The sequence below is a fragment of the Ranitomeya imitator genome, chromosome 1 (genome assembly GCF_032444005.1).
Source record: "Ranitomeya imitator isolate aRanImi1 chromosome 1, aRanImi1.pri, whole genome shotgun sequence".
Classification (NCBI taxonomy): Eukaryota; Metazoa; Chordata; class Amphibia; order Anura; family Dendrobatidae; genus Ranitomeya; species Ranitomeya imitator.
The window spans coordinates 229,157,761-229,185,625 of record NC_091282.1 but is presented as its reverse complement, the minus strand read 5'-3'; the positions used below and the strand labels follow the sequence as shown (position 1 = coordinate 229,185,625).

Here is a 27,865-nt window from a genome sequence, read left to right as displayed (position 1 = left end):
TGGTCGCCGCAATCAAAAGAATGTATCTACACCAAAATGGTATCATTAAAAACGCCAGCTCGGCACGCAAAAAATAAGCCCTCACCTGACCCCAGATCACGAAAATTGGAGACACTACGGGTATCGGAAAATCGCGCAAAACTCGTAATGACCTGTAGAATCATAATAGCAGGTTAGTTTTAGCATTTGGTGAACCTAGCAAAAAAGCCAAACAAAAAACAAGTGTGAGATTGCGCTTTTTTTGCAATTTCATCACACTTGGAATTTTTTTCCCGTTTTCTGTTACATGGCATGGTAAAACCAATGGTGGCGTCCAAAAGTACAACTCGTCCCGCAAAAAATAAGCCTTCACATGGCCATATTGACGGAAAAATAAAAAGTTAGAGCTCTGGGAAGAAGGGGAGCGAAAAATGAAAATGAAAAAACGAAAAGAGCGCCGGGGGTGAAGGGGTTGAAAAGGGAGAAACACAACGCGTTTCGGCTATTCAGCTTTAATCAGCTTTCATATGTATTTTGCACAAGCTGCTAATTTGTAATATTTATTATGATAATTCAACATTTGCAACATTTATGTCATAAACAGCATGTGTTTCATGAATTTACAATACATATTGCTACAAGTCTGGCTTGAGTTTAGGGAGTTTGGGTAAGGATTTGTATCTTATTGTGTTCTCTGTTGTCTCTAATTCTAGGGACTCATGAGGAACAGCAGAAAGAGGGGGGGATCGTCTCCAAGAACTTTACCAAGAAGATTCAGTAAGTGCTTGTTACTGCTGATCACAGCTGCTGACCCCAGACTCTGTGTCATTTAGAAAATGCCGGCAATGATCACTATGTGCACGTCGCTAGTTAAAGCTGCGATCGCATTTATTAGGGACAGTAAGCGGGGTGGTAGGAAAACGGTACAATAAATAGACAATTGCATGATTAAATACATTTTACTTTTTAATAACATCACTGGCTTTAGAAGCAGCAGTGTACGAAAGCAGGTTATCAAATGTATCACTTTTCCTTCACAAACCAATTAGAATACCATATAAAGATTATATACATACAATAGCCCTATAAGAGCTGCCACTGGCCCCTTCTGCTCGTAGGCTCCTAGTAGCCATGCAATCTGACACGTCATCCCACTCATAAAGTATAATGGCAGTAGAGATAATTGCTGTACATACAAGCCTAAGTTGACACTTGGCTTACTAAAGCTAAACTTGTGCTTTTTCTATAGGAAGAATATGCTTATTGATTTCAATGCAAAAAAGTTATGCATTTATTCATTTTTATATTCTCTCTCAATAAACGTCAGAAGAGAAGATTTCTAGATATATTCTCTTGCTCATCATATCTTCAAGGTGGCGTTTTACATATGCTAGGCTTAGCAGAAAGTAAAAATGTATTTTTTTTTTGCTAAGAATGAGAAGAAATGTCAAGCCTACAGACAAGACAGCTGTGATAGTTATGAGACTAATGAGTCATGATATTTTCAATATGCATACAACTTGTAAGCTCTTCCTGCAAAAAAGACACAGGCCCCGATTTATCAAAGTTTTCCATCAGTTCTGATATAAAACACTTTGGAAAGTAACAACATTTTTGCACAGCACAATGTTGAAAAAATGATTAGCAACCTTTGGCAAGCAGAATAAAATAGTTTGCTGTTTTTCTTTCTTAACTTTGCTTCTCCATTGTGGAGATATTAGAATCAAACTTTGTGACATCTAATGAATTAACTTTTTTAAGTCCATGTAAGTGTTATCAGAGTTTTCACCTGGGGCATGTACTTCTACCCCTGTATGATGCTGACCAATCATACGCAGGCAGCAACACTCAATGGAAAGAAGATTATGCCCGCACCATAGCTGATTTCAGTGTATGAAATGTATGACAGAGAGCACTAATCTAACATCTTACATCATTAGAAAGTGTTGGGAGATTAGAGAACAGATAATTGACATCTTGACATCTTTTGGATAAGGTTCCTGTGGGGGAAGGTGCAGTGCAGCTGAGTTTAGCTGTGTCAAATTACAAACCCATCTCCCTCTCCTATCATGGTCAAGTTTGCCTGTCCGGAGATGTATCAGTATCAAATTTATGTCTAGTGTGTGCAACTTGTAATCGTTCTACTGTGAGAGCAGTGCAGGATGTCATTATATTTCACACATTAGTAGTTGAGAACAGACTGCTTCTTGTGAGATGTAATGGCTGCCCTTATCTTATTGAATAGTGATTATACATTGCTTGAGCACAGCAGACATAAGTATAATAACTGATTTACTCAGTAATCAGGAGAGCTGATAAAAGGGTTTGTAATGTGACATAACTAAACTCAGCTGTCCTGCCCCTCCCCCACACTAACTCATGCAGGAGATCAGAGCTGTATCATTGCATCTCACACACTAAGAAAGCTGCTTTAAGCTTTGGAAGGCACATGTTTTTTTCTTTGAGTTTTGCTACCTGCTTATGATTGGTCAGCATCATACAGGGGGAAGAAGTACATGTGAAAAATCTAACACTCACTTGGGCTTAAAGGGGTTGTCGGCCTTAGGGTGCTTTCACAATGCATTTTGACACCTGTTCATTGGTCCTTTCATGGCTTGTTTTCAATCCCCCCCCAAAATGGGATTAGGGTGTATTCGCTGACCGGGCAATAGACTATAATGGTGCTGACAGAGTGAATGTGTGACAAGAGTTTTGCTAACATGTTATGATTGATAATTAATACTTTTTACATTGTGCACAATTGGAAATTGTTTGCTATTGTATGGCCTTTTAAAGGCATTACAGATTGTGGGATTTAAGGCCTTTAGACCTGCACCGATCATAGACTTTCTATTATGTTAAAGTAGATCTGTAACCAAATTTCCCAATAAAAAATAATAATTAAATAAACTTCTTATACCTGATGATGATACTGTTCTTACTTTGAAAATCCATTTCAGAATATAATTCTCAAATGAAATTAATAATTTTAATGTTAAGCAGGAAAATTGTCACAAAGGATAATTATTCATCCATTCTTGAATGGATTTTCAGAGTAAGTATTCGAGCCTCATTACGTTTACAAGTTCTTTTTAATAATGCAGGTAATTTATAATGTGAATGCTGGTGACAAATCTGAATTAAAGGAAATCTGTCAGCAGATGTTTGCTATTTAATGTAACAGCAGCATGATGTAGGGGCAGAGAGTCAGATTCCAGGGATGTGACACTTATTAGACTGGGTGCTGTAGTTCCAATACCATCAGTATTTTATCAGCAGGACATTATCACTGCCTGACTAGGTCTCACGTGCACAGCAGTCAGGGTAATATGTGTAACCCCACCCCCACCGTTGATTAGCAGCTTGCTGACAATGTGCATTGTACACAGTAAGCTGACAATTAGGGGTGTGAGTGGGGTTAGACATAGCTTAGCATTCTGCCCACTGCTACATCTACAGCAGAGTAAACAGGGATTTTATCACAGCTGCACCAAGCAGCCCTGTAAGTGACACATTGCTGGAATAAGGCTCTCTGTCTCGACATTATGCTGCTCTCAGATTCCACAGCAAAAACCTGTTGACAGATTCCCGTTGACATTGGGATGACATGTAGATTACATTTTGGTGAACTTGTTACATTGTATCAAGTTATGATAAATTTCCTCTTTATCACTTGCTATTAATATGGCTGCAAAATTTCCATCATTGACTTTTGAAGGGATTCGTCTTCCTGAGACAAGGTGAAGAGCCTCTGGTCTCACATTCTCTTCTTCTATACGTGCTATTGTAAAGCCTGTGGAAGACCTTTCCAAAAGTCCTTGTATGGATGGAAATGTATCGCTAGAGCTGGCTGCTTGCCATAAACGCTGATGATTCCCGTCTTCTGTGATCGTAGTCCAAACTCTGCCGAAAGTTACAATGAGGTGTAAGGCAAACACTTTGTCAGCTTATTCATACACAACGTGCTGGAAGAACAGGAATCGTCTGTTCCCAAAGTTTATCGTGGACTGCTCCAATGATACGGGGCTTTTGTCATACAGGCTTCTAAGTTGTCCAGCCATATATCCATAGCATGTAAACCAATAGTCAGACAGGGGATCTGGTAAAGATTATCTGAGGGTTTGAGTAATTCCGTTTTTCTGGGCTCTTTTTTCTCTCATTTTCTTGTTACCGTAACATTTTCAGACATCAAAACTTAAAAAACAGCAATTACAGATTCATTGCTGTAATGATCCAGGCGCCCATTGCTGAGAATTTCCAGAGACTGTTATTTTTACTTGTCTCTGGATAATATACAATTTACATATTATTTATGCTGAGTATATTAAAAGATGTTTGGGCTTACAAAGAAGGATTATGAAGATCTGAAAAACAGGTTTTGGAGGCAGTGAGGTCAGAGCAAGGTGCGCAAATAATAGAGTCTCTCAGTGTAAAGAGATTAGTCAATTAATGAAGGGTGTGGTGAGATTTACTGGGCTTGTATTTCATCTCTGGAGCCAAAACTCCATGGAGATTCTACAAGTGGTTATAATCGCTAGTTAATTGATTATGGTAATCTTTACTGGATTCAGTATTATGGATTGTAGAAGGTAAAGGGGTTTGTTCGGTACGTTAATATTGTTGGTCCATCTTTAGAATAGGTAATCAATTTTTGGTTAGTGGTACTGCAACACCCAGGAAAGTGGTGGTGTAACACTAAGTAACCCGCAGATTGCCTGTTCCCAGGGACACAGGTGGTCAGAAGGCCTCAGTTGCTGATCTGCACAGCACATCAACTGTAAATTGACTATAGCTGGGTACTGCACACCCATCCCTGTTAATTAGAATAAAGGGCAGATATGCAATACCTGGCTAAATTCACTAATATACAATTGAATACTTAAAGAGAATCTGTCAATAAGACCCTCCTAAGCCTTTTATATGGGCATGTAGGTCATAAGAAGCTGAATAAAATAATACCTAGATATCTGTGATCCGATGTCTTATCCCTGTTTTTCTTATATGTAATTGAGCCATTCAGTATTATAGATCAGACACTGATCTACATGAAAATCTGCCTCCAGAGCTTAATATAAATGAAAGTAGGAGTTACCCGTGTAATGTGCAGTTATCAGTGTGATGTGTAATGGCCGCTCTCTGCACTCTTGATTATACCTGCCACATCTGCAGGTTCCTCTGAGCTCCAGCTTCCATCTCACAGGCAGTCAGTTTGGAATTTGAGAGCTGCAGCTGCTAATGTGTTTGTTATGAGACAAAGTTCACTTCTACTGTTCTGTGTTAGTAGGGCCGGCGTCAGCACCCGGCGTACCCGGGCAAGTGCCGGGGCCCTGGACATATGGAGGGCCCACTCCCGGCTGGGACACCAGAGAGCCCGGGCCTCTCCCCCAGCAGCTGTGCAGGGTCTCCTGCTTATTCAGCACTGCTTGAGCAGTCTCTTAAACAAACATGGTTGTGCACCTGTGTCTGCTAGTAATGACGCGGCCTGGCCGACACACAAGCAGAATTAAAGGCACAGAGTGCACTGTGCGCGGTCATGTCTGTTTAAGTGATGGCCATCATGCAGTGCGCCCTCCATAGCCACATGCCAGAAGAGCCTGATTGGTGACAAGCCAGGGGGAGGTGAGAGAGGCTTGTGTCTGTCTGTCTGTATGTCTGTGTATGCATGTATGATGTGCATATCTGTGTATATCAGTGTGTATGACTGTATATATTTATGTATATTTGTGAATTTGTCATCAAATATATGTATGTACATATCTGCATATTGTATGTGTGCATGTCTGCGTATTGTACTGTATGCGTGTGCATGTAAATGTCAGCGCCATTTCTCAGCCAATGAAGAGTGTGGGCAGCGTGATGACATAGGTGTCAGTCCCCACCATCTTAGAGAAGGGCATTGCAGTGATTGGCTTGCTTCCTGCGGCGTCACAGGGGCTATAAAGGGGCGTTCCCGCCGACCGCCATCTTACTGCTGCTGATCTGAGCATAGGGAGAGGTTGCTGCCGCTTCGTCAGAAGCAGGGATAGCGTTAGGCAGGGTACATTAACCCCAAACCGCTTGTGCTGTAGCGATTTCCACTGTCCAACACCACCTTTTGTTTGCAGGGACAGTGGAGGCTACATTTTTTTTCCTCAGCGCTGTAGCTCATTGGGCTGCCCTAGAAGGCTCCCTGATAGCTGCATTGCTGTTTGTACACCGCTGTGCAAACCAACTGCTTTTTTCAAAGCACAAATCATGTTGCTCCTTCCTTTCTGCACAGCTTTCTTGTTTGTTTGTCCACACTTTTGACTTTTTTGTGCAGCAGTCCACTCCTTGTTATTGCTGCCTGCCATACTTTGCTGAGATTACTGCAGGGAGATAGTAATTGTAGGACAGTCCCTTTTTTTTTTTTTTTTGTTTCGTAATATCTCTTCAAGCCACTTTCTGCCATAGAAAATATACTCTAATACAGTGGCCCAGATTTATTCACTAGTCTCCCTGAAGAAAAAAAAGGGTGCAGATTAAAATTGGCAAATCTGTATCAGTGGCAGTCCTGTGTGTGGCATCTGTGTCTCATTTTCTGGCACAGAAAACATACAGTCTAACAGTGGGCCTGATTTCTTGCCAATTCTCCCATAAATAAAAAAAAAATAGTGGGAGATTAAGATTGGCAATTTTGCCTCAGTGCCAGTGCTGTGTGTGGCATCTGTCTCTAATTTTGTGCCACATTAAACCTAGTGTGTAATACTGGGCCAGATTTCTTTTAAATTCTCCCTGAAAAAAAAAACAGTGGGAGATTAAGATTGGCATTTCTGCTTCAGTGCCACTACTGTGTGTGCCACCTGTCTCAAATTTTGTGCCACATTAAACCTAGTGTGTAATACTGGGCCAGATTTCTTTTAAATTCTCCCTGAAAAAAAATAGTGGGAGATTAAGATTGACATTTCTGCTTCAGTGCCACTCCTGTGTGTGCCACCTGTCTCAAATTTTGTGCCACATTAAACCTAGTGTGTAATACTGGGCCAGATTTCTTTTAAATTCTCCCTGAAAAAAAAATAGTGGGAGATTAAGATTGGCATTTCTGCTTCAGTGCCACTCCTGTGTGTGCCACCTGTCTCAAATTTTGTGCCACATTAAACCTAGTGTGTAATACTGGGCCAGATTTCTTTTAAATTCTCCCTAAAAAAAAAAAATTGTGGGAGATTAAGATTGGCATTTCTGCTTCAGTGCCAGTCCTGTGTGTGCCACCTGTCTCAAATTTTGTGCCACATTAAACCTAATGTGTAATACTGGGCCAGATTTCTTTTCAATTCTCCCTGAAAAAAAAAATAGTGGGAGATTAAGATTGGCAATTCTGCCTCATTGCCAGTGCTGTGTGTGGCATCTGTCTCTAATTTTGTGCCACAGAACATATACTGTATAAAAGTGGGCCACATTTCTTCAATATTCTCCCTGAAAAAATAAAAAGGGGGAGATTTTTATTAGTAGTGTCTGCATCAGCGTCAGTCCTGTTAGTGGCATATCTGTCTGCCACTGAAGCTGTGTATTTTCCCTGCAGTCTCACCCACCTATAAATGGATATATAAATCCAACAGAAGTTTGAGTTCACCTTGTAACTGGTTTTACATTAACAAATACCATTAGTTTGGTTACGTTTTTCAAACAATGAGGAAGTATGGTGGAAGAGGTCGTGGCCGTGGGCGGTCATTGCCAGCTGGTAATGATGGTAGTGGTGGTGGAGCATCAGGTGGTCATGGGAAAAGCAATATAGCACCTAAGTCTCGAGTTGTTGAGCCAGGTTCGTCGTCTGGCTACACAAGGCCTCAAACGCTCCCTTTTCTGGGAGTAGGAAAACCGCTTTTAAAGACGGAGCAGCAAGAACAAGTTTTGGCTTTCCTTTCTGACTCAGCCTCTAGCTCTTTCGCCTCCTCTTTTGAAACTGCTAAATGTAAAAGCAGCGCGTCGTTAGTGGATGTTCACGGTCAGGGACAAGTCGCTTCCTTGTCTTCTTCACCAAGAACAAAAGAGAAGGATGCGTCAGGCGACACAACGGGTTACTCCATGGAGCTCTTTACACATACCGTTCCTTGGATAGAAAGTGAAACAGTTAACAGGCCATGCCCATTACAAGTTGAATTGGACATGGAGTGCACAGATGCACAGCCACAGCCAGATTACTATGCTGTTCCTTTGACTCAGACCAGAACATTGCCCTCGCAGTGTACTGATCCAGAATCAGACCCTGATGAGACTATGGTGCCCCGTCACGAACGCTATACCACCGGCTTACACGGTGACACAGACGAAGTTGCACACGAGATAGAAGAGGAGGTCATAGTTGACCCAGTTGTTGAGCTCGATTGGCAGCCATTGGGGGAACAGGGTGCAGGCGGCAGTAGCTCTGAAGCGGAGGAGGAGGAGCCGCAGCAGGCATCAACATCGCAACAGGTTCCATCTGCTAGGCCCGTATCTGGCCAAAAACGCGTGGAAAAACCAAAACCAGTTGTAGGACAGCGTGGACATCCGGTTAAAGAAGCTCAGTCTGCAATGCCTGAAAAGGTATCCGATAGTAGAAAGAGTGCAGTCTGGCATTTTTTAAACAACATCTGTTATGAAAGGCAATTCAGTACTACAATGGACATAGCGGTCAGAGCACATACAGTGATCTGACAATAACCCAAAATCATAGAACAAGCTCTGAGACGTGGGAACTCTGCAGACCGCAATCCCTAATCCTCTCCAAACAACACTAGAGGCAGCCGTGGATTGCGCCTAACTCTGCCTATGCAACTCGGCACAGCCTGAGAAACTAACTAGCCTGAAGATAGAAAATAAGCCTACCTTGCCTCAGAGAAATACCCCAAAGGAAAAGGCAGCCCCCCACATAAAATGACTGTGAGTTAAGATGAAAAGACAAACGTAGAGATGAAATAGATTCAGCAAAGTGAGGCCCGACTTTCTTAACAGATCGAGGATAGAAAAGGTAACTTTGCGGTCTACACAAAACCCTAAAGAAAACCACGCAAAGGGGGCAAAAAGACCCTCCGTACCGAACTAACGGCACGGAGGTACACCCTTTGCGTCCCAGAGCTTCCAGCAACAAATTAGACAAGTTGGACAGAAAAAATAGCAAACAAATAGCAAAGAAGAACTTAGCTATGCAGAGCAGCAGGCCACAGGAATGATCCAGGGAAAAGCAAGTCCAACACTGGAACATTGACAGGAAGCCAGGATCAAAGCATTAGGTGGAGTTAAGTAGAGAAGCACCTAACGACCTCACCAGATCACCTGAGGGAGGAAACTCAGAAGCCGCAGTACCACTTCCCTCCACCAACAGAAGCTCACAGAGAGAATCAGCCGAAGTACCACTTGTGACCACAGGAGGGAGCTCTGCCACAGAATTCACAACAGTACCCCCCCTTGAGGAGGGGTAACCGAACCCTCACCAGAGCCCCCAGGCCGACCAGGATGAGCCACATGAAAGGCACGAACAAGATCGGGAGCATGGACATCAGAGGCAAAAACCCAGAAATTATCTTCCTGAGCATAACCCTTCCATTTAACCAGATACTGGAGTTTCCGTCTAGAAACACGAGAATCCAAAATCTTCTCCACAATATACTCCAATTCCCCCTCCACCAAAACCGGGGCAGGAGGATCAACAGATGGAACCATAGGTGCCACGTATCTCCGCAACAATGACCTATGGAATACGTTATGTATGGAAAAAGAATCTGGAAGGGTCAGACGAAAAGACACAGGATTAAGAACCTCAGAAATCCTATACGGACCAATGAAACGAGGTTTAAACTTAGGAGAGGAAACCTTCATAGGAATATGACGAGAAGATAACCAAACCAGATCCCCAACACGAAGTCGGGGACCCACACGGCGTCTGCGATTAGCGAAACGTTGAGCCTTCTCCTGGGACAAGGTCAAATTGTCCTCTACATGAGTCCAAATCCGCTGCAACCTGTCCACCACAGCATCCACACCAGGACAGTCCGAAGACTCAACCTGTCCTGAAGAGAAACGAGGATGGAACCCAGAATTGCAGAAAAATGGCGAAACCAAGGTAGCCGAGCTGGCCCGATTATTAAGGGCGAACTCAGCCAAAGGCAAAAAGGACACCCAGTCATCCTGATCGGCAGAAACAAAGCATCTCAGATATGTTTCCAAGGTCTGATTGGTTCGTTCGGTCTGGCCATAAGTCTGAGGATGGAAAGCCGAGGAAAAAGACAAGTCAATGCCCATCCTACCACAAAAGGCTCGCCAAAACCTTGAAACAAACTGGGAACCTCTGTCAGAAATGATATTCTCTGGAATGCCATGTAAACGAACCACATGCTGGAAGAACAATGGCACCAAATCAGAGGAAGGCAATTTAGACAAGGGTACCAGATGGACCATCTTAGAAAAGCGATCACAGACCACCCAAATGACTGACATCTTTTGAGAAACGGGAAGATCAGAAATAAAATCCATAGAGATATGTGTCCAAGGCCTCTTCGGGACCGGCAAGGGCAAAAGCAACCCACTGGCACGAGAACAGCAGGGCTTAGCCCGAGCACAAATCCCACAGGACTGCACAAAAACACGCACATCCCGCGACAGAGACGGCCACCAAAAGGATCTAGCCACCAACTCTCTGGTACCAAAGATTCCAGGATGACCAGCCAACACCGAACAATGAACCTCAGAGATAACTTTATTGGTCCACCTATCAGGGACAAACAGTCTCTCCGCTGGACAACGATCAGGTTTATTAGCCTGAAATTTTTGCAGCACCCGCCGCAAATCAGGGGAGATGGCAGACACAATTACTCCTTCCTTGAGGATACCCGCCGGCTCAGACAAACCCGGAGAGTCGGGCACAAAACTCCTAGACAGAGCATCCGCCTTCACATTTTTAGAGCCCGGAAGGTACGAAATCACAAAGTCAAAATGGGCAAAAAACAGCGACCAACGAGCCTGTCTAGGATTCAACCGCTTAGCAGACTCAAGATAAGTCAAGTTCTTATGATCAGTCAATACCACCAAGCGATGCTTAGCTCCTTCAAGCCAATGACGCCACTCCTCGAATGCCCACTTCATGGCCAGCAACTCTCGGTTGCCCACATCATAATTTCGCTCAGCAGGCGAAAACTTCCTGGAAAAAAAAGCGCATGGTTTCATCACTGAGCAATCAGAACCTCTCTGCGACAAAACAGCCCCTGCTCCAATCTCAGAAGCATCAACCTCGACCTGGAACGGAAGAGAAACATCTGGTTGACACATCACAGGGGCAGAAGAAAAACGACGCTTCAAGTCTTGAAAAGCTTCCACAGCAGCAGAAGACCAATTGACCAAATCAGCACCCTTCTTGGTCAAATCGGTCAATGGTTTAGCAATACTAGAAAAATTGCAGATGAAGCGACGATAAAAATTAGCAAAGCCCAGGAACTTTTGCAGACTCCTCAGAGATGTCGGCTGAGTCCAATCATGGATGGCTTGGACCTTAACAGGATCCATCTCGATAGTAGAAGGGGAAAAGATGAACCCCAAAAATGAAACCTTCTGCACACCAAAGAGACACTTTGATCCCTTCACAAACAAAGAATTAGCACGCAGGACCTGAAAAACTGTTCTGACCTGCTTCACATGAGACTCCCAATCATCCGAGAAGATCAAAATGTCATCCAAGTACACAATCAGGAATTTATCCAGGTACTCTCGGAAGATGTCATGCATAAAGGACTGAAACACTGATGGAGCATTGGCAAGTCCGAATGGCATCACTAGATACTCAAAATGACCCTCGGGCGTATTAAATGCAGTTTTCCATTCATCTCCTCGCCTGATTCGCACCAGATTATACGCACCACGAAGATCTATCTTGGTGAACCAACTAGCCCCCTTAATCCGAGCAAACAAATCAGATAACAATGGCAAGAGGTACTGAAATTTAACCGTGATCTTATTTAGAAGGCGGTAATCTATACAAGGTCTCAGCGAACCATCCTTCTTGGCTACAAAAAAGAACCCTGCTCCTAATGGTGACGATGACGGGCGAATATGCCCCTTCTCCAGGGATTCCTTCACATAACTGCGCATAGCGGCGTGCTCAGGCACGGATAAATTAAACAGTCGACCTTTCGGGAATTTACTACCAGGAATCAAATTGATAGCACAATCACAATCCCTATGCGGAGGTAGGGCATCGGACTTGGGCTCATCAAATACATCCCGGTAATCAGACAAGAACTCTGGAACCTCAGAAGGGGTGGATGACGAAATTGACAGAAATGGAACATCACCATGTACCCCCTGACAACCCCAGCTGGACACCGACATGGATTTCCAATCTAATACTGGATTATGGGCTTGTAGCCATGGCAACCCCAACACGACCACATCATGCAGATTATGCAACACCAGAAAGCGAATAACCTCCTGATGTGCAGGAGCCATGCACATGGTCAGCTGGGTCCAGTATTGAGGCTTATTCTGGGCCAAAGGCGTGGCATCAATTCCTCTCAATGGAATAGGACACTGCAAGGGCTGTAAGTGAAACCCACAACGCTTAGCATACTCCACGTCCATCAAATTCAGGGCAGCGCCTGAATCCACAAATGCCATGACAGAATACGATGACAAAGAGCAGATCAAGGTAACGGACAGAAGAAATTTTGACTGTACCGTACCAATGGTGGCAGACCTAGCGAACCGCTTAGTGCGCTTAGGACAATCAGAGATAGCATGAGTGGAATCACCACAGTAGAAACACAGCCCATTCAGACGTCTGTGTTCTTGCCGTTTAACTCTGGTCAAAGTCCTATCGCACTGCATAGGCTCAGGTTTAAGCTCAGGTAATACCGCCAAATGGTGCACAGATTTACGCTCACGCAAGCGTCGACCGATCTGAATGGCCAAAGACATAGACTCATTCAAACCAGCAGGCATAGGAAATCCCACCATGACATCCTTAAGGGCTTCAGAGAGACCCTTTCTGAACATAGCTGCCAGCGCAGATTCATTCCATTGAGTGAGCACGGACCACTTTCTAAATTTCTGACAATATACCTCTATCTCATCCTGACCCTGACAAAGAGCCAGCAAATTTTTCTCTGCCTGATCCACTGAATTAGGTTCATCGTACAGCAATCCGAGCGCCAGGAAAAACGCATCGATATTACTCAATGCAGGATCTCCCGGCGCAAGAGAAAATGCCCAGTCCTGAGGGTCGCCGCGCAAAAAAGAAATAACAATCAAAACCTGTTGAACTGGATCACCAGAGGAGCGAGGTTTCAAGGCCAGAAATAATTTACAATTATTTTTGAAACTCAGAAACTTAGTTCTATCTCCAAAAAACAAATCAGGAATAGGAATTCTTGGTTCCAACATAGCTTTCTGATCAATAGTGTCTTGAATCTTTTGTACTCTTGCCGAGAGCTGATCCACAAATGAAGACAGACTTCTAATGTCCATCGCTACACCTGTGTACTGAACCACCCAAATGTCTAGGGGAAAAAAAAGGCAAAACACAGTGCAAAGAAAAAAAAATGGTCTCAGAACTTCTTTTTTCCCTCTATTGAGAATCATTAATACTTTTGGCTTCCTGTACTGTTATGAAAGGCAATTCAGTACTACAATGGACATAGCGGTCAGAGCACATACAGTGATCTGACAATAACCCAAAATCATAGAACGAGCTCTGAGACGTGGGAACTCTGCAGACCGCAATCCCTAATCCTCTCCAAACAACACTAGAGGCAGCCGTGGATTGCGCCTAACTCTGCCTATGCAACTCGGCACAGCCTGAGAAACTAACTAGCCTGAAGATAGAAAATAAGCCTACCTTGCCTCAGAGAAATACCCCAAAGGAAAAGGCAGCCCCCCACATAAAATGACTGTGAGTTAAGATGAAAATACAAACGTAGAGATGAAATAGATTCAGCAAAGTGAGGCCCGACTTTCTTAACAGATCGAGGATAGAAAAGGTAACTTTGCGGTCTACACAAAACCCTAAAGAAAACCACGCAAAGGGGGCAAAAAGACCCTCCGTACCGAACTAACGGCACGGAGGTACACCCTTTGCGTCCCAGAGCTTCCAGCAACAAATTAGACACGTTGGACAGAAAAAATAGCAAACAAATAGCAAAGAATAACTTAGCTATGCAGAGCAGCAGGCCACAGGAATGATCCAGGGAAAAGCAAGTCCAACACTGGAACATTGACAGGAAGCCAGGATCAAAGCATTAGGTGGAGTTAAGTAGAGAAGCACCTAACGACCTCACCAGATCACCTGAGGGAGGAAACTCAGAAGCCGCAGTACCACTTCCCTCCACCAACAGAAGCTCACAGAGAGAATCAGCCGAAGTACCACTTGTGACCACAGGAGGGAGCTCTGCCACAGAATTCACAACAAACATCCAAATGATCAGCGCAAAGTCATCTGTCAAAAATGTTCAACTACCTTAAGCAGAGGTCAGAATCTTAAAAGTCTAAATACAAGTTGCATGCGTAGACATTTAACCACCATGCATTTGCAAGCCTGGACTAACAACCAAACGTCCCTTAAGGTTGTAGCACCCTCGGCCAATGAAGCTAGTCAGCAACGCTACATCCCTTCCCTCACTGTAAGCCCACCATTTCCCGCACCACCTGCAGTAAATGTGCAGGTTTCGTCGCCAGGCCAAAGCAGTCAGGGAATCACCAGTTTCGTAGTAGGAAACACTGCATGTAGGGCACCAGCAAGAATACCATCTCCAATCCTCTCTGCTCTGCCATGTCCACCGGCACCCTCGCTAGTTCCACGAACTGCAGCTCTCCAGTCCAGCTCACCCTACATGAGACTCTCGTTAGGAAAAGGAAGTACTCATCCTCGCATCCGCATCCGATCACAGCACTTGCAAAGTTTAAATACTTACCTCTCCCTGCTCCACTGCCGTGATGTGGTCCAGATTTCCTGGGCCCACTAAATACGTGAACCAGCCCTACCCCCCACAACTTTAGCCAAATGACCCCCAATTTCCTATGCCTTACTATTATTATATGGTAAATTAAGATTGACAAGCTTCAGTAACAAGAATGGATGTTTTGCCATTAAAATGGGCACAGTAGGTGTTTTCCTGGCCTCCACTCACTGCCGACTATGCTCCCCCATTGACTTGCATTGGGTTTCGTGTTTCGGTCGATCCCCGACTTTTCGCGATAATCGGCCGATTCCACTCGACTCGACTTTTGAGATAGTCGGGTTTCGTGAAACCCGACTCGACCCTAAAAAACTAAAAGTCACTCAACCCTATTCTGTAGTTGATGGCCAACCAGTGTAATCGCTGCAGCGTCGCTGTTTGGTCGCTGGAGAGCTGTCACACAGACCGCTCTCCAGCGACCAACGATGCCGGTAACCAGGGTAAACATCGGGTAACTAAGCGCAGGGCCGCGCTTAGTAACCCGATGTTTACCCTGGTTACCATCCTAAAAGTAAAAAAAACAAACAGTACATACTTACCTACCGCTGTCTGTCCCCGGCGCTCTGCTTCTCTGCACTCCTCCTGTACTGGCTGTGAGCACAGCGGCCGGAAAGCAGAGCGGTGACGTCACCGCTCTGCTTTCCGGCTGACCGACGCTCACAGCCAGTACAGGAGGAGTGCAGAGCACAGCGCCGGGGACAGACAGCGGTAGGTAAGTATGTACTGTTTGTTTTTTTTACTTTTAGGATGGTAACCAGGGTAAACATCGGGTTACTAAGCACGGCCCTGCGCTTAGTTACCCGATGTTTACCCTGGTTACCAGTGAAGACATCGCTGGATCGGTGTCACACACGCCGATCCAGCGATGTCCACGGGAGATCCAGCGACGAAATAAAGTTCTGGACTTTGTTCAGCGACCAACGATGGCACAGCAGGGGCCTGATCGTTGGTCGCTGTCACACATAGCGATTTCCTTAACGATATCGTTGCAACGTCACCAAAAGCAACGATATCGTTAACGATATCGTTATGTGTGAAGGTACCTTTAGTTTACTGAGTAGTTGATTTGGTAGGCTTGTTTGAATAGATGGGTTTTTAAAGCGCGCTTGAATAGGTCGGGGCTAGGTATCAGTCTGATCGTCTGGGGAAGTGCATTCCAGAGAGCTGGCGCAGCACAGAGCTGATGAGGGCAATCTGCCCTCGTTATTAGCTGCTCCTGCACCACTGGCCTGGGCCCTCTCCACATTTAGGCCTCTGTGCAGCTGCACCAGCTACACTGTCGGTATGTCCGCACCTGACTGACAACATTCATACAATGCAGGCATTAAATATACATTTTGAATTTTGCAAGCAAAAGAAACAAAATCATGCTTGCACTGACCATACCACATGACGTTCCAGTCCATCTTACAGAAAACAGTGTACTTTTATTCTGCACGCAGTTTGTGAGTAACCACGCTGCTCTGTCTAAAGAGCGCTCACACTGTCATGCCCACACAGCACAGTTTCTGAACCTACTCTGTATACTTACAGTACATATATCTATCTATGTGTAGGCCACAATTTATCAAAGTGTTTATGCCAGATTTCTGGAATAAACCACTTTGAAAAGTTGCAAAACTTTTGACATTGACATTGATCAAAATCCCGGCCAAATCCATCAAAGTCAGCAGTGCGTTGGTAGAACGGGGCTTGATGAAGTTTGTCTAAAAATGCTGTTGAGCATTCCGATACCGCAAATATCGGGTATCGGCCGATACTTGCGGTATCGGAATTCCGATACCGAGATCCGATACTTTTGTGGTATCGGGTATCGGTATCGGATCCATAGTGAGGTGTAAAATAAAGAATTAAAATAAAAAATATTGATATATTCACCTCTCCGGCAGCCCCTGGACATCACCGCGGGTAACCGGCAGGCTTCTTTGTTTAAAATGCGCGCGTTTAGGACCTGAGGAATGACTTCGCGGCTTCTGATTGGTCGCGTGCCGCCCATGTGACCGCCACGCGACCAATCAGAAGCCGCGACGTCATTCCTCAGGTCCTAAATTCCTAGAATGAGGAGTTTAGTGCCTGAGAATGACGTCGCGGCTTCTGATTGGTCGCGTGGCGTCACATGGGCGGCACGCGACCAATCAGAAGCTGCGACGTCATTCCTCAGGTCCTAAACGCGCTCATTCTAGGAATTTAGGACCTGAGGAATGATGTCGCGGCTTCTGATTGGTCGCGTGGCAGTCACATGGGCGGCACGCGACCAATCAGAAGCCGCGACGTCATTCCTCAGGTCCTAAACGCGCGCATTTTAAACAAAGAAGCCTGCCGGTTACCCGCGGTGATGTCCAGGGGCCGCCGGAGAGGTGAATATATCAATATTTTTTATTTTAATTCTTTATTTTACACATTAATATGGATCCCAGGGCCTGAAGGAGAGTTTCCTCTCCTTCAGACCCTGGGAACCATCAGGATACCTTCCGATACTTGGTGTCCCATTGACTTGTATTGGTATCATATATCGGTATCGGCGATATCCGATACTTTTCGGGTATCGGCCGATACTATCCGATACTGATACTTTAAAGTATCGGACGGTATCGCTCAACACAAAAGTTACACCGTTTTTGTGGCATAACCTCCAGGGTATCTTATGAAAACACCAGTCTTAATGATAGTGCTGTATTAATGTGTATCTTTTAAAGAAAGGAACGGTGTTGCTGATTCGTCCATCAGCTATCTCTTCCTACTCCCCAATACACATGACTGTCCAGTTTGGCTGAATGTTCATGTGTTTTCAAAGGGGACAGTGGAGTAGGCTATTCAGTATCACTTGAATAACAAAGGCATTGGGCACTAAAACTGCCGAATTATTACCATCTGATGGGGGAGAGTCAGGAGACCCCAATGCACATTGGGTGGTTGGCTGATCCCATCATTATCAGCGGATTCTGAAAATGTATATGGTGGCCTTGACTACCAGCACCCTTATATGGACACATAGGAGAAGTGGTTGTCTTTTACTGTATAAAACTTCACCAAAAACTTGAACTTTTATAGACAATGTATATTACATGTTCACCTCATTGTATAAAATAATTGTATACACCAAGAATAAGAGCAAGAACTGTCATCTGTATATCAAAACCACTCCTAATCCTCAGATGTTCGTGCAATATAATCGATAGGCTAATTAGCATACCCACCCAAATTCTTTAATGCAATCAAGTTGCTTATTTTTAATTAAATTCTTGATATGTTCGATAATTACTTGTCACCTGTGACAAATAGTTGGGTGAGTCTTTAAATACTATATACTTTTGTGACCTTCATTTTTACAAAAGTTTATAGTTTGGGAATTTAGTTTTTCTATTCCATGCTATTTCTGGAAAAAGAATAGACAGCAATCGCTCTAAGTGCATGTCCAACCTCTAACATTTTCTTCTTTTTAGCCTAATTATGTCCAGAATTCTGTGCTGATTGATTTGCTAATATATTATTTAAAGCGTTTGAAGCTCTGTTTTTCTCTTATTGACCTCCAAATCTTCAGCATAGATAATGATACATTTCTGGTTACCTGCAGTGACTGCTCGCAGGAGACTAGGAGATTATTCCAGTTTTATTTTAAGCACAATATGTATGCAGCATGCAGAAGGCTCCTAGACTTATTTTAGAAGATGCAGCCAAAACTTTAACAATTAACTCTAAACAGGGAACATGAAGCTCCGTTAAAAAAAAAAAGAAATACAAAAACCAAATGGACATACAAATCAGCTCTGTATTTTGGCCCCTATTCATTGAACAAATTTCACCTAAATTATGGCATAAATCACTTATCACACTGTTGCAAAATTGTTGTTTAATTTGTAACAATAGGAACAATTTGCAATTTGTAGATATTACCCAGGGTATATGCACATGACGTCTTAGTTTGTCCAGTGGAGCTGCCTTGTTTTTGCGGCTTCATGAAAAGCATGCTGTCTACTTACAGAAGCGGCTCTACGGCATCTTTGCAGTAACTTTTGTGGTGGCTTTGCTGCCGGGATCTTTTTCTCTATATTTTACACTATAGTAGCGACTAGCGATCAACTGGCTACTGGAAGCAACCCAAAGATTGAGGGTGCTACTTCTTTTAACTGCTTTCGGACAATGAAGTGGATAAAACAAGTAGAAAAAGTTGGAACAAGTACACAGCAATGTCGCTTTGACATTCCTGTGCATTATGTTCATTTTTGTGTCGAAGTCTTGTAGTGCTTTTTAAGGTGTATTTCTGATGGAATCATCTTGACAAAAATGTCTTCTGCACATACTCTAAGAAATCTATGTGTACGCCAGATAATAAGGAGGTCCAATAACAATAATGTATGGCATGACATGTCCTATCTTATAAGGATGGTCTCATGGTCATCAATGGTTACAATTGTAGAGTGCTTATAAAAACAAGAAAATTGTCTCCTAATAAAAAATCTTTTCTCAAGAACATTGAGATTTTTAATTCTATAATTTACTGCTTGTGCCTGGCTTACTGGCTACCTCAGAATGGGTGGTTTGCTTGGCAATGAGCGTGTACATGCAAGATGTTTGCTATACAGCTTTCAAGTACCTCTCTGTAGCTGGCCATTTCAGTGGATCCAGCTAGCTTTAGTATCCTTGTCAGGGTCATACATAGAAATGGTGGGGCCTTAGACATAAAAATCGTGGGGCCTTATAGGAGAACTTTTAATTGAGCTTCCTCCTCAAAAAAAACTTAATATTTGTCGGGGTTACAGAAGTGCATATCTCACAACTTTGCATCCCTTACAAAGTGATCTTCATCCTATTGAAGCCTCTAGATTGCCCTTTTATTGCCCACATAAAATATGATGCTAACAATAATGTCCCCCGAAACACAGTATGTTACCCACTCAGTGAATTCTTCCACAGTACTTTCCATAGAAACAGTATAATGACTCTACTATATCCCCTTCAACCCTAACTGCACAATATGATGATCCCAACACCATATGATGCCCCAACTGTGATCTGCACAGAGCCCTCCGTACAGATAGTAGGCCTCCATGCAGTATAATGGCATCCACACCCCTCCACTCACCATGAAGGCCCCAACACAACTGTATAATGGCCTCTACTAGCCCACTAAAAAGTATAATGGCCCCATATAGTCCTCCGTACAGTGTTATGTGCCCCATATAGTCTTCCTTACATTATTATTAGTGATGAGCAAATATACTCGTTACTCGAGATTTCCCGAGCACGCTCGGGTGTCCTCCGAGTATTTTTTAGTGCTCGGAGATTTAGTTTTCATCACCGCAGCTGAATGATTTACAACTCTCACCAGCTTGATTACATGTGGGGATTCCCTATCAACCAAGCAACCCCCACATGTACTTATGCTGGCTAACAGATGTAAATCATTCAGCTGAGGTGATGAAAACTAAATCTCTGAGCACTAAAAATCACTCGGAGGACACCCGAGCGTGCTCGGGAAATCTCGAGTATCGAGTATATTCGCTCATCACTAAATATTATGAATCCCATGTAGTACTCCATGCAATATTATGGGCCCCATATAGACTTCCATACATTATTATGGGTCACGTGTAGTCCTCCATACAGAGCATTATGGACACCACATAGTCCTCCATACAGTATTATTGGCACCACATAGTCCTCTAAACAGCATTATGGGTACCACATAGTCCTTCATACAGTATAATGGGTCCCATAATAAAAATAAATAAGTAAAAACTTACATCTCCCCGTTCCCCCAGTGCTCAGAACTCCATACATTATTATAGGTCACATGTAGTTGTCCATACGGTATTATGGGAACCTCAAATTCCTCCATATAGTATAATGGCCCCCACATAGCCCTCCAAACAGTAATTTTATCCCCACATAGCCCTGCAAACACTAAGATGGCCCCCACATAGCCCTCGAAACAGTATAATAGTCCCCACATAGTCCTCCAAACAAAAATATGGGCACCACATAGTCCTTCATACAGTATAATGGACCCCACATTAAAAATAAATAAATACTCACCTCTCCCCATTCCTCCGGTGATCTGATTTCTGCAGTGCTTCATCTCACCTTCTGCACTGCTCAGCACAGAGAGTGCTCAGTGGTGAGGTATTTGCACCGTCTGCGCTGAGACGTCGAAGAGCTCAGACGCAGATGGAAAATTATGGGAGCGGGAGCATCAGCTGATGGCTGCTTCTACCATCGATATTTTACCATCGATATTTGTAACGGGATCAAGGATGCCGATACAGTTGAAAGTATGATGCAGGGATTGGGGGCCCAGTGCACTGTACTCCCCCCATCTCACACACTTTAAGATGAATATATTTCACCTAAACTATCTCATAATATGTGTTTAACCCCGTCATGCAACGGCCACCCTTCATTTTTTCTTTCCCTTTTATCAAGAGCCATGACTTTTTTATTTTTTTGTTCGCATAGCCATATGAGGGCTTGTTTTTTGTGGGACAAGTTGTACTTTTAAATGACACCATTCATTTTATCATGTGATACACTGGAAAAACGAGATCAGCTGTCATGTCCCCCTAACAGCTGTGGATGGAATCGCGATCTACCCACGGCTGTTGCATGTTAAATGCCACTATCAAACTCTGACACGCAGGAAGTGTGTCATTAACACAAACTTTGGATTTTTTTTACCTCTTAAATAAAAAAGAACATATACATGATTGGTATCTTCGAACTCACAGTGACCTGGAGAATCATAATGACTGGTCAGTTTTAGCATTTAGAGAACATGGTAAAAAAAATACAAAAAGCAATTGTGGAATTGCACTTTTTTTGCAATTTCACCGCACTTTGAATTTTTTTTCCTGTTTTCCAGTACATGATATGATAAAATCAATGGTGCCTTTCAAAAGTAAAACTCTTGCTGCAAAAAAAGAAAGCCCTCACATATTGTTGGAAAAAAAACAAAGTTAGGCTGGGTTCACATTGCGTTAGGGCAATCCGTTAAGCGCATAGCGCTAGTGGATTGCGCTAACGCAATGTTTCTAGAGGGTCAGCGTTCACCCTCCCTGCTAGTGCAGATCCCCGATCTGCGCTAGCGAGGAACGGGCCTCGGACGCACCTCAGACGCTGCAATCAGCGTCCGAGGTCCGTCACAAAAGAACGGCACATCGCGAGCGTGTGCCGAAAATGGCATGCGCTAGCGATGCGCTTCAGCTAAAAATCACATTGCTGTCAATGGGTGCAATAACGTACCCGTTGCACGGCGTTAATTGTGACATTTTCGCCGTGCAACGCAGTCCGTTAGCATTAACACATTAACGCAATATGAACCTAGCCTTATGGCTCTGGGATGAAGGGGAGCAAAAAATGAAAACGCAAAAACGGAAATACCCTTATCCTTGAGGGGTTAAAGAGGACGTGTGCTCATCTAAAAGCCCCAATCTTTTAATCACAGTTATAGCACAGGTTCCAGCAGCATGCGGCACATGCATTACAATTATCCTTTTGTTCTTGGGGACATAAGCAGCTGGCAGAGAAGTTTACCAGCGCTTTCTCACCCTTTCCTTTTTCAGCATGTACATGTGTTAGGGCTCATACTCACTTGTGCAAAACTCGGATGAGTCTCGCACGGCAATACCCGGCACTGCACCTGGCACTGAGGAGCGGAGCGTGTGGCTGCATGTATTACTATGCGGCCACACGCTCCGATCTGACTGCCGGCAGCAGCGCCGGGTATTAACATGCGAGACTCATCCGAGTTTTGCGCAAGTGAGTATGAGCCCTTAGTAGGGGATCAGGAAAGATAGCTTTTGGCTGAGTAAGCATTCCAATGTGCATGACCGCCTTTCGTTTGTTCTGTGAACTATAACCTTTTAGAAACAGGACTAATCTGCATATCTATTTAATTTTTTCTTGAATCCTCTTTGGACACTTGTATGGTGAATGGTACATTGTGCGCATATAAAATGATATTACTAGAAATAGGACATCACAGTTCTTTTTTTTCACAGTCAGTATCTCTGTCTAGTAGCGGTATACCTGTTAACGCTAAATATTGTGGTTGTACTTTTATTTAAAAGAGGGTACATTTTGTATAGAACAAGCTTATTTTTACATGACTTTGTCTTTAAAGCTTTCCATTGGCACTGAAAACGTTAACATTGAATAATTTGAATCCATCTGTTTCAATTTCTAGTTACAACAGCAAATAGGGCATCATTCACAAGTGGTGCCATAAAAGAGGAAGATAAAAGTGATTTAAATTCCTTACAACTTCATGACTACACCATAGGATGCATCTGTTGTACACAGTGACATGTATAAATCAAGGAATTGGGAGGCCCAGATCCATTAAATGTTAACACATAGAGGAATAAAGTACGATTTCCAAAAAATCATTATAGCACTCTTCCTTGGGATGCCCAAATTCATCAAATATACATGTGAAAATGTAGGTTACAAGTTAGTATCTACTGTAATATTGTGGGAGCACATGAAAAATTTGTAAAAATTAATGTCTGTATGCATTTATCAATTGTTTCAAAAGTAGTTTCCTTTTGAAGTGCATGATTGACCCCAAGTGGATAACTAAGTACTATCTAAACTGTTTAATTGAACATTATTTGTATCAGATACAGTGAAGGGTAAACGGATAACAATTAGAGATGGGTGAACCCAAACAGTCCTACTACACCTACTGTTCAGGCACGGACCCCAAAAAAGGACTTTACCAGGAAGTCCGTGTTACTGTTCAGGTTTGTCACCGCGAACACAAGGGTGTTTCTCGCTCTGTCATCTGCATGACAACGCAAGAAACACCTGCAGCTCTGATCAGCCATAAGATTAATACCACCGATCAGAGCACTGCAGTTCTCACTCTGTCAGTTGACAACGTGAGCCCACAGCTGTGACCGGAGGTAAAAAGTTTACCTCCGGTCACTGGCGTCAGCTAATAGGACTACTAATTCCGTCAGCCTGAGCCTGCTGTCGCTATTAACAGCGAGAGCAGCCTGGCGGCTGTTTCCTCATGATTCCAGCCCAAAACATGACTCCTCCGCCTCTTTGCTGACATTGCAGCCTTGTTGGGACATGGTGGCCATTCACCAACCATCCACTACTCCATCCATCTGACCATCCAGGGTTGCACGACACTCATCAGTAAACAAGACTGTTTGAAAATTGGTCTTCATATATATCTGGGCCCACTGCAACCATTTCTGTTTGTGAACACTGTTTTAGGGGTGGCCAAATAGTAGATTTATGCACGACAGCAAGCTCTTGAAAGATCCTACACCTTGAGGGACTCCAGAGGCTCCAGCAGCTTCAAATATCTGTTTGCTGGTTTGTAATGGCTTTTTAGCAGCTGCTCTCTTAATCCAATCAACTTGCCTGGCAGAAACCTTCCTCATTCTGCCTTTATCAGCTCGGACACGTCTGTGCTCAGAATCAGCCACAAATCTCTTAACAGTATGATGATCACGCTTAAGTTTTCAGGAAACATCTAATGTTTTCATCCCTTCACCAAGGCATTGACCTTTTTGATGCTTTTTGGCAGCAGATAGATCCTTTTTCTTTCCCATGTTACTTGAAAACTGTGGCCTGCTGCCTGCTTAATAATTTGGAACATCATTTTTAAGTAGCTTTCCTTTAATAAGAATCACCTGGAAAAGTAATTATTACATGTGTTTAAGATTGATTTCAATGATCTATTGAGCCCTGAGACACAATACTAGCCATTAGTGTTGAGCGATACCTTCCGATACCCAGAAGTATCGGTATCGGATTGTATCGGCCGATATCCAAAAAATATCGGATATCAAGTATTTTAATATTCTTCATTTAACCATACTTACCATACTTCAATGCCTGCAAAAAACGTAAAATAATAAACCATATACTACCTGTCCGCCATAGTCCAATTAATAACGAGTGTCCCACGATGCTCTCCCCTATAGAACAGTGACATCGGGTGATGTCACTGCTCTATAGGACCCTCAGTGACACACTGACAGGAGACAATGGCTCCTGCTGTGCATCACGAGAGGTTACTAGAATTCAAAGTCTCACTTTATGGCAATTGCTGCGTGGGAAACTTTCTCACACCGCAATGCCAAAAGTGAGACTAGGAACTATTTTTTTACAGCGGTCGCATCAGCTGATGCTGCCATGCTCCACGGGAGATCGTCGTGTGACACTGGTGGATTTCTGTGGATCAGAGAGTATATTGGTTGTTATTATAATATTTTTTACAGATGACACTGGCTTCGGGGATCAAAATGACAAGTGATGGTGAGTATGTAATCTATGTTATATGTACTGTATGTTTGTATGTATGTATTGTATGTAATGTATGTATGTAATGTATGTATGTAGTATGTATGTAGTATGTATGTTGTATGTATGTATGTAGTATATATGTATGTAGTATGTATGTTGTATGTATGTAGTATGTATGTATTTAGTATGCATGTTTTATGTATGTATGTATGTAGTATGTATGTTGAATGCATGTAGTATGTATGTAGTATATACAGGTCCTTCTCAAAAAATTAGCATATAGTGTTAAATTTCATTATTTACCATAATGTAATGATTACAATTAAACTTTCATATATTATAGATTCATTATCCACCAACTGAAATTTGTCAGGTCTTTTATTGTTTTAATACTGATGATTTTGGCATACAACTCCTGATAACCCAAAAAACCTGTCTCAATAAATTAGCATATTTCACCCATCCAATCAAATAAAAGTGTTTTTTAATAACAAACAAAAAAACCATCAAATAATAATGTTCAGTTATGCACTCAATACTTGGTCGGGAATCCTTTGGCAGAAATGACTGCTTCAATGCGGCGTGGCATGGAGGCAATCAGCCTGTGACACTGCTGAGATGTTATGGAGGCCCAGGATGCTTCAATAGCGGCCTTAAGCTCATCCAGAGTGTTGGGTCTTGCGTCTCTCAACTTTCTCTTCACAATATCCCACAGATTCTCTATGGGGTTCAGGTCAGGAGAGTTGGCAGGCCAATTGAGCACAGTAATACCATGGTCAGTAAACCATTTACCAGTGGTTTTGGCACTGTGAGCAGGTGCCAGGTCGTGCTGAAAAATGAAATCTTCATCTCCATAAAGCATTTCAGCCGATGGAAGCATGAAGTGCTCCAAAATCTCCTGATAGCTAGCTGCATTGACCCTGCCCTTGATGAAACACAGTGGACCAACACCAGCAGCTGACATGGCACCCCACACCATCACTGACTGTGGGTACTTGACACTGGACTTCAGGCATTTTGGCATTTCCTTCTCCCCAGTCTTCCTCCAGACTCTGGCACCTTGATTTCCGAATGACATGCAAAATTTGCTTTCATCAGAAAAAAGTACTTGGGACCACTTAGCAACAGTCCAGTGCTGCTTCTCTGTAGCTCAAAAGTGGCTTTACCTGGGGAATGCGGCACCTGTAGCCCATTTCCTGCACACGCCTGTGCACGGTGGCTCTTTCCTCAGGTTCCCCAAGGTCTGGAATCGGTCCTTCTCCACAATCTTCCTCAGGGTCCGGTCTCCTCTTCTCGTTGTACAGCGTTTTCTGCCACATTGTTTCCTTCCAACAGACTTACCATTGAGGTGCCTTGATACAGCACTCTGGGAACAGCCTATTTGTTGAGAAATTTCTTTCTGGGTCTTACCCTCTTGCTTGAGGGTGTCAATGATGGCCTTCTTGACATCTGTCAGGTCGCTAGTCTTACCCATGATGGGGGTTTTGAGTAATGAACCAGGCAGAGAGTTTATAAAAGCCTCAGGTATCTTTTGCATGTGTTTAGAGTTAATTAGTTGATTCAGAAGATTAGGGTAATAGGTCGTTTAGAGAACCTTTTCTTGATATGCTAATTTATTGAGACAGGTTTTTTGGGTTATCAGGAGTTGTATGCCAAAATCATCAGTATTAAAACAATAAAAGACCTGACAAATTTCAGTTGGTGGATAATGAATCTATAATATATGAAAGTTTAATTGTAATCATTACATTATGGTAAATAATGAAATTTAACACTATATGCTAATTTTTTGAGAAGGACCTGTATGTGTTTTTTTTGTTTTGTTTTTTCCTTCAACACATTAGACGGATGATGGGAATACTACTGTCCCATCATTGGCTAATGTGTCAATCACTGCCATGGTAGCAGGCATAGCCCGATGGGACTTGTAGTCCCATCGGAAGAAGCCTGCACACCCACACAGACCCCCGGCAGGCCGCATCGACCCCCGAGAGGCTCGTGTAGACCCCCGGCAGGCCACACAGACCCTCGGCAGGCCCCCACAGACCCCTGGCAGGCCCCCACAGACCCCTGGCAGGCCGCACAGACCCCTGGCAGGCCGCACAGACCCCCAGCAGGCCGCACAGACCCCCTGAGAGGCCCATAAAGATCCCCGGCAGGCCGCACAGACCCCCGGCAGGCCACGCAGACCCCCGAGAGGCCCGTACAGATCCCCCGGCAGGCTGCACAGACCCCCGAGAGGCCCATACAGACCCCCGGCAGGCCGCACAGACCCCCGGCCGGCCGCACAGACCCCTGAGAGGCCCGTACAGACCCCCGGCGGCCCGCACACACCCCCGAGAGGCCCGTACAGACCCCCACCAGGCACGCACAGACCCCCCACGGTCCCACATAGTCATGCAGTCTCCGCCCACGCACCGCCCACACTCTTCCCCCTTCCAGAGCAGGATGTACAAGGAAAGAAAGGGCTTATTTTAATTCCGATATTTGTGTCCCATTGACTTGCATTGGTATCGGGTATCGGTATCGGCGATATCCGATATTTTTTGGATATTGGCCGATCCAATCCGATACCGATATTTCTGAATATCGGAAGGTATCGCTCAACACTACACACGATTGACGCAAGTATTACATTCACAACACATGGACACGGATATCTCCGGTACCGTTTTTTTCCAGTACCGGAA

General features: G+C 43.7%; 1 protein-coding gene across 1 annotated transcript in view; it reads left to right on the top strand.

The window, feature by feature from the left end:
• Window positions 1-27,865, top strand: part of HSPB8 (heat shock protein family B (small) member 8) — a 134,917-nt gene that overhangs the window by 37,816 nt on the left and 69,236 nt on the right. The window contains exon 2 of the mRNA XM_069754464.1: window positions 693-756. Coding sequence (XP_069610565.1) covers window positions 693-756 — 64 coding nt within the window. The remainder of the gene's footprint in view (window positions 1-692; window positions 757-27,865) is intronic.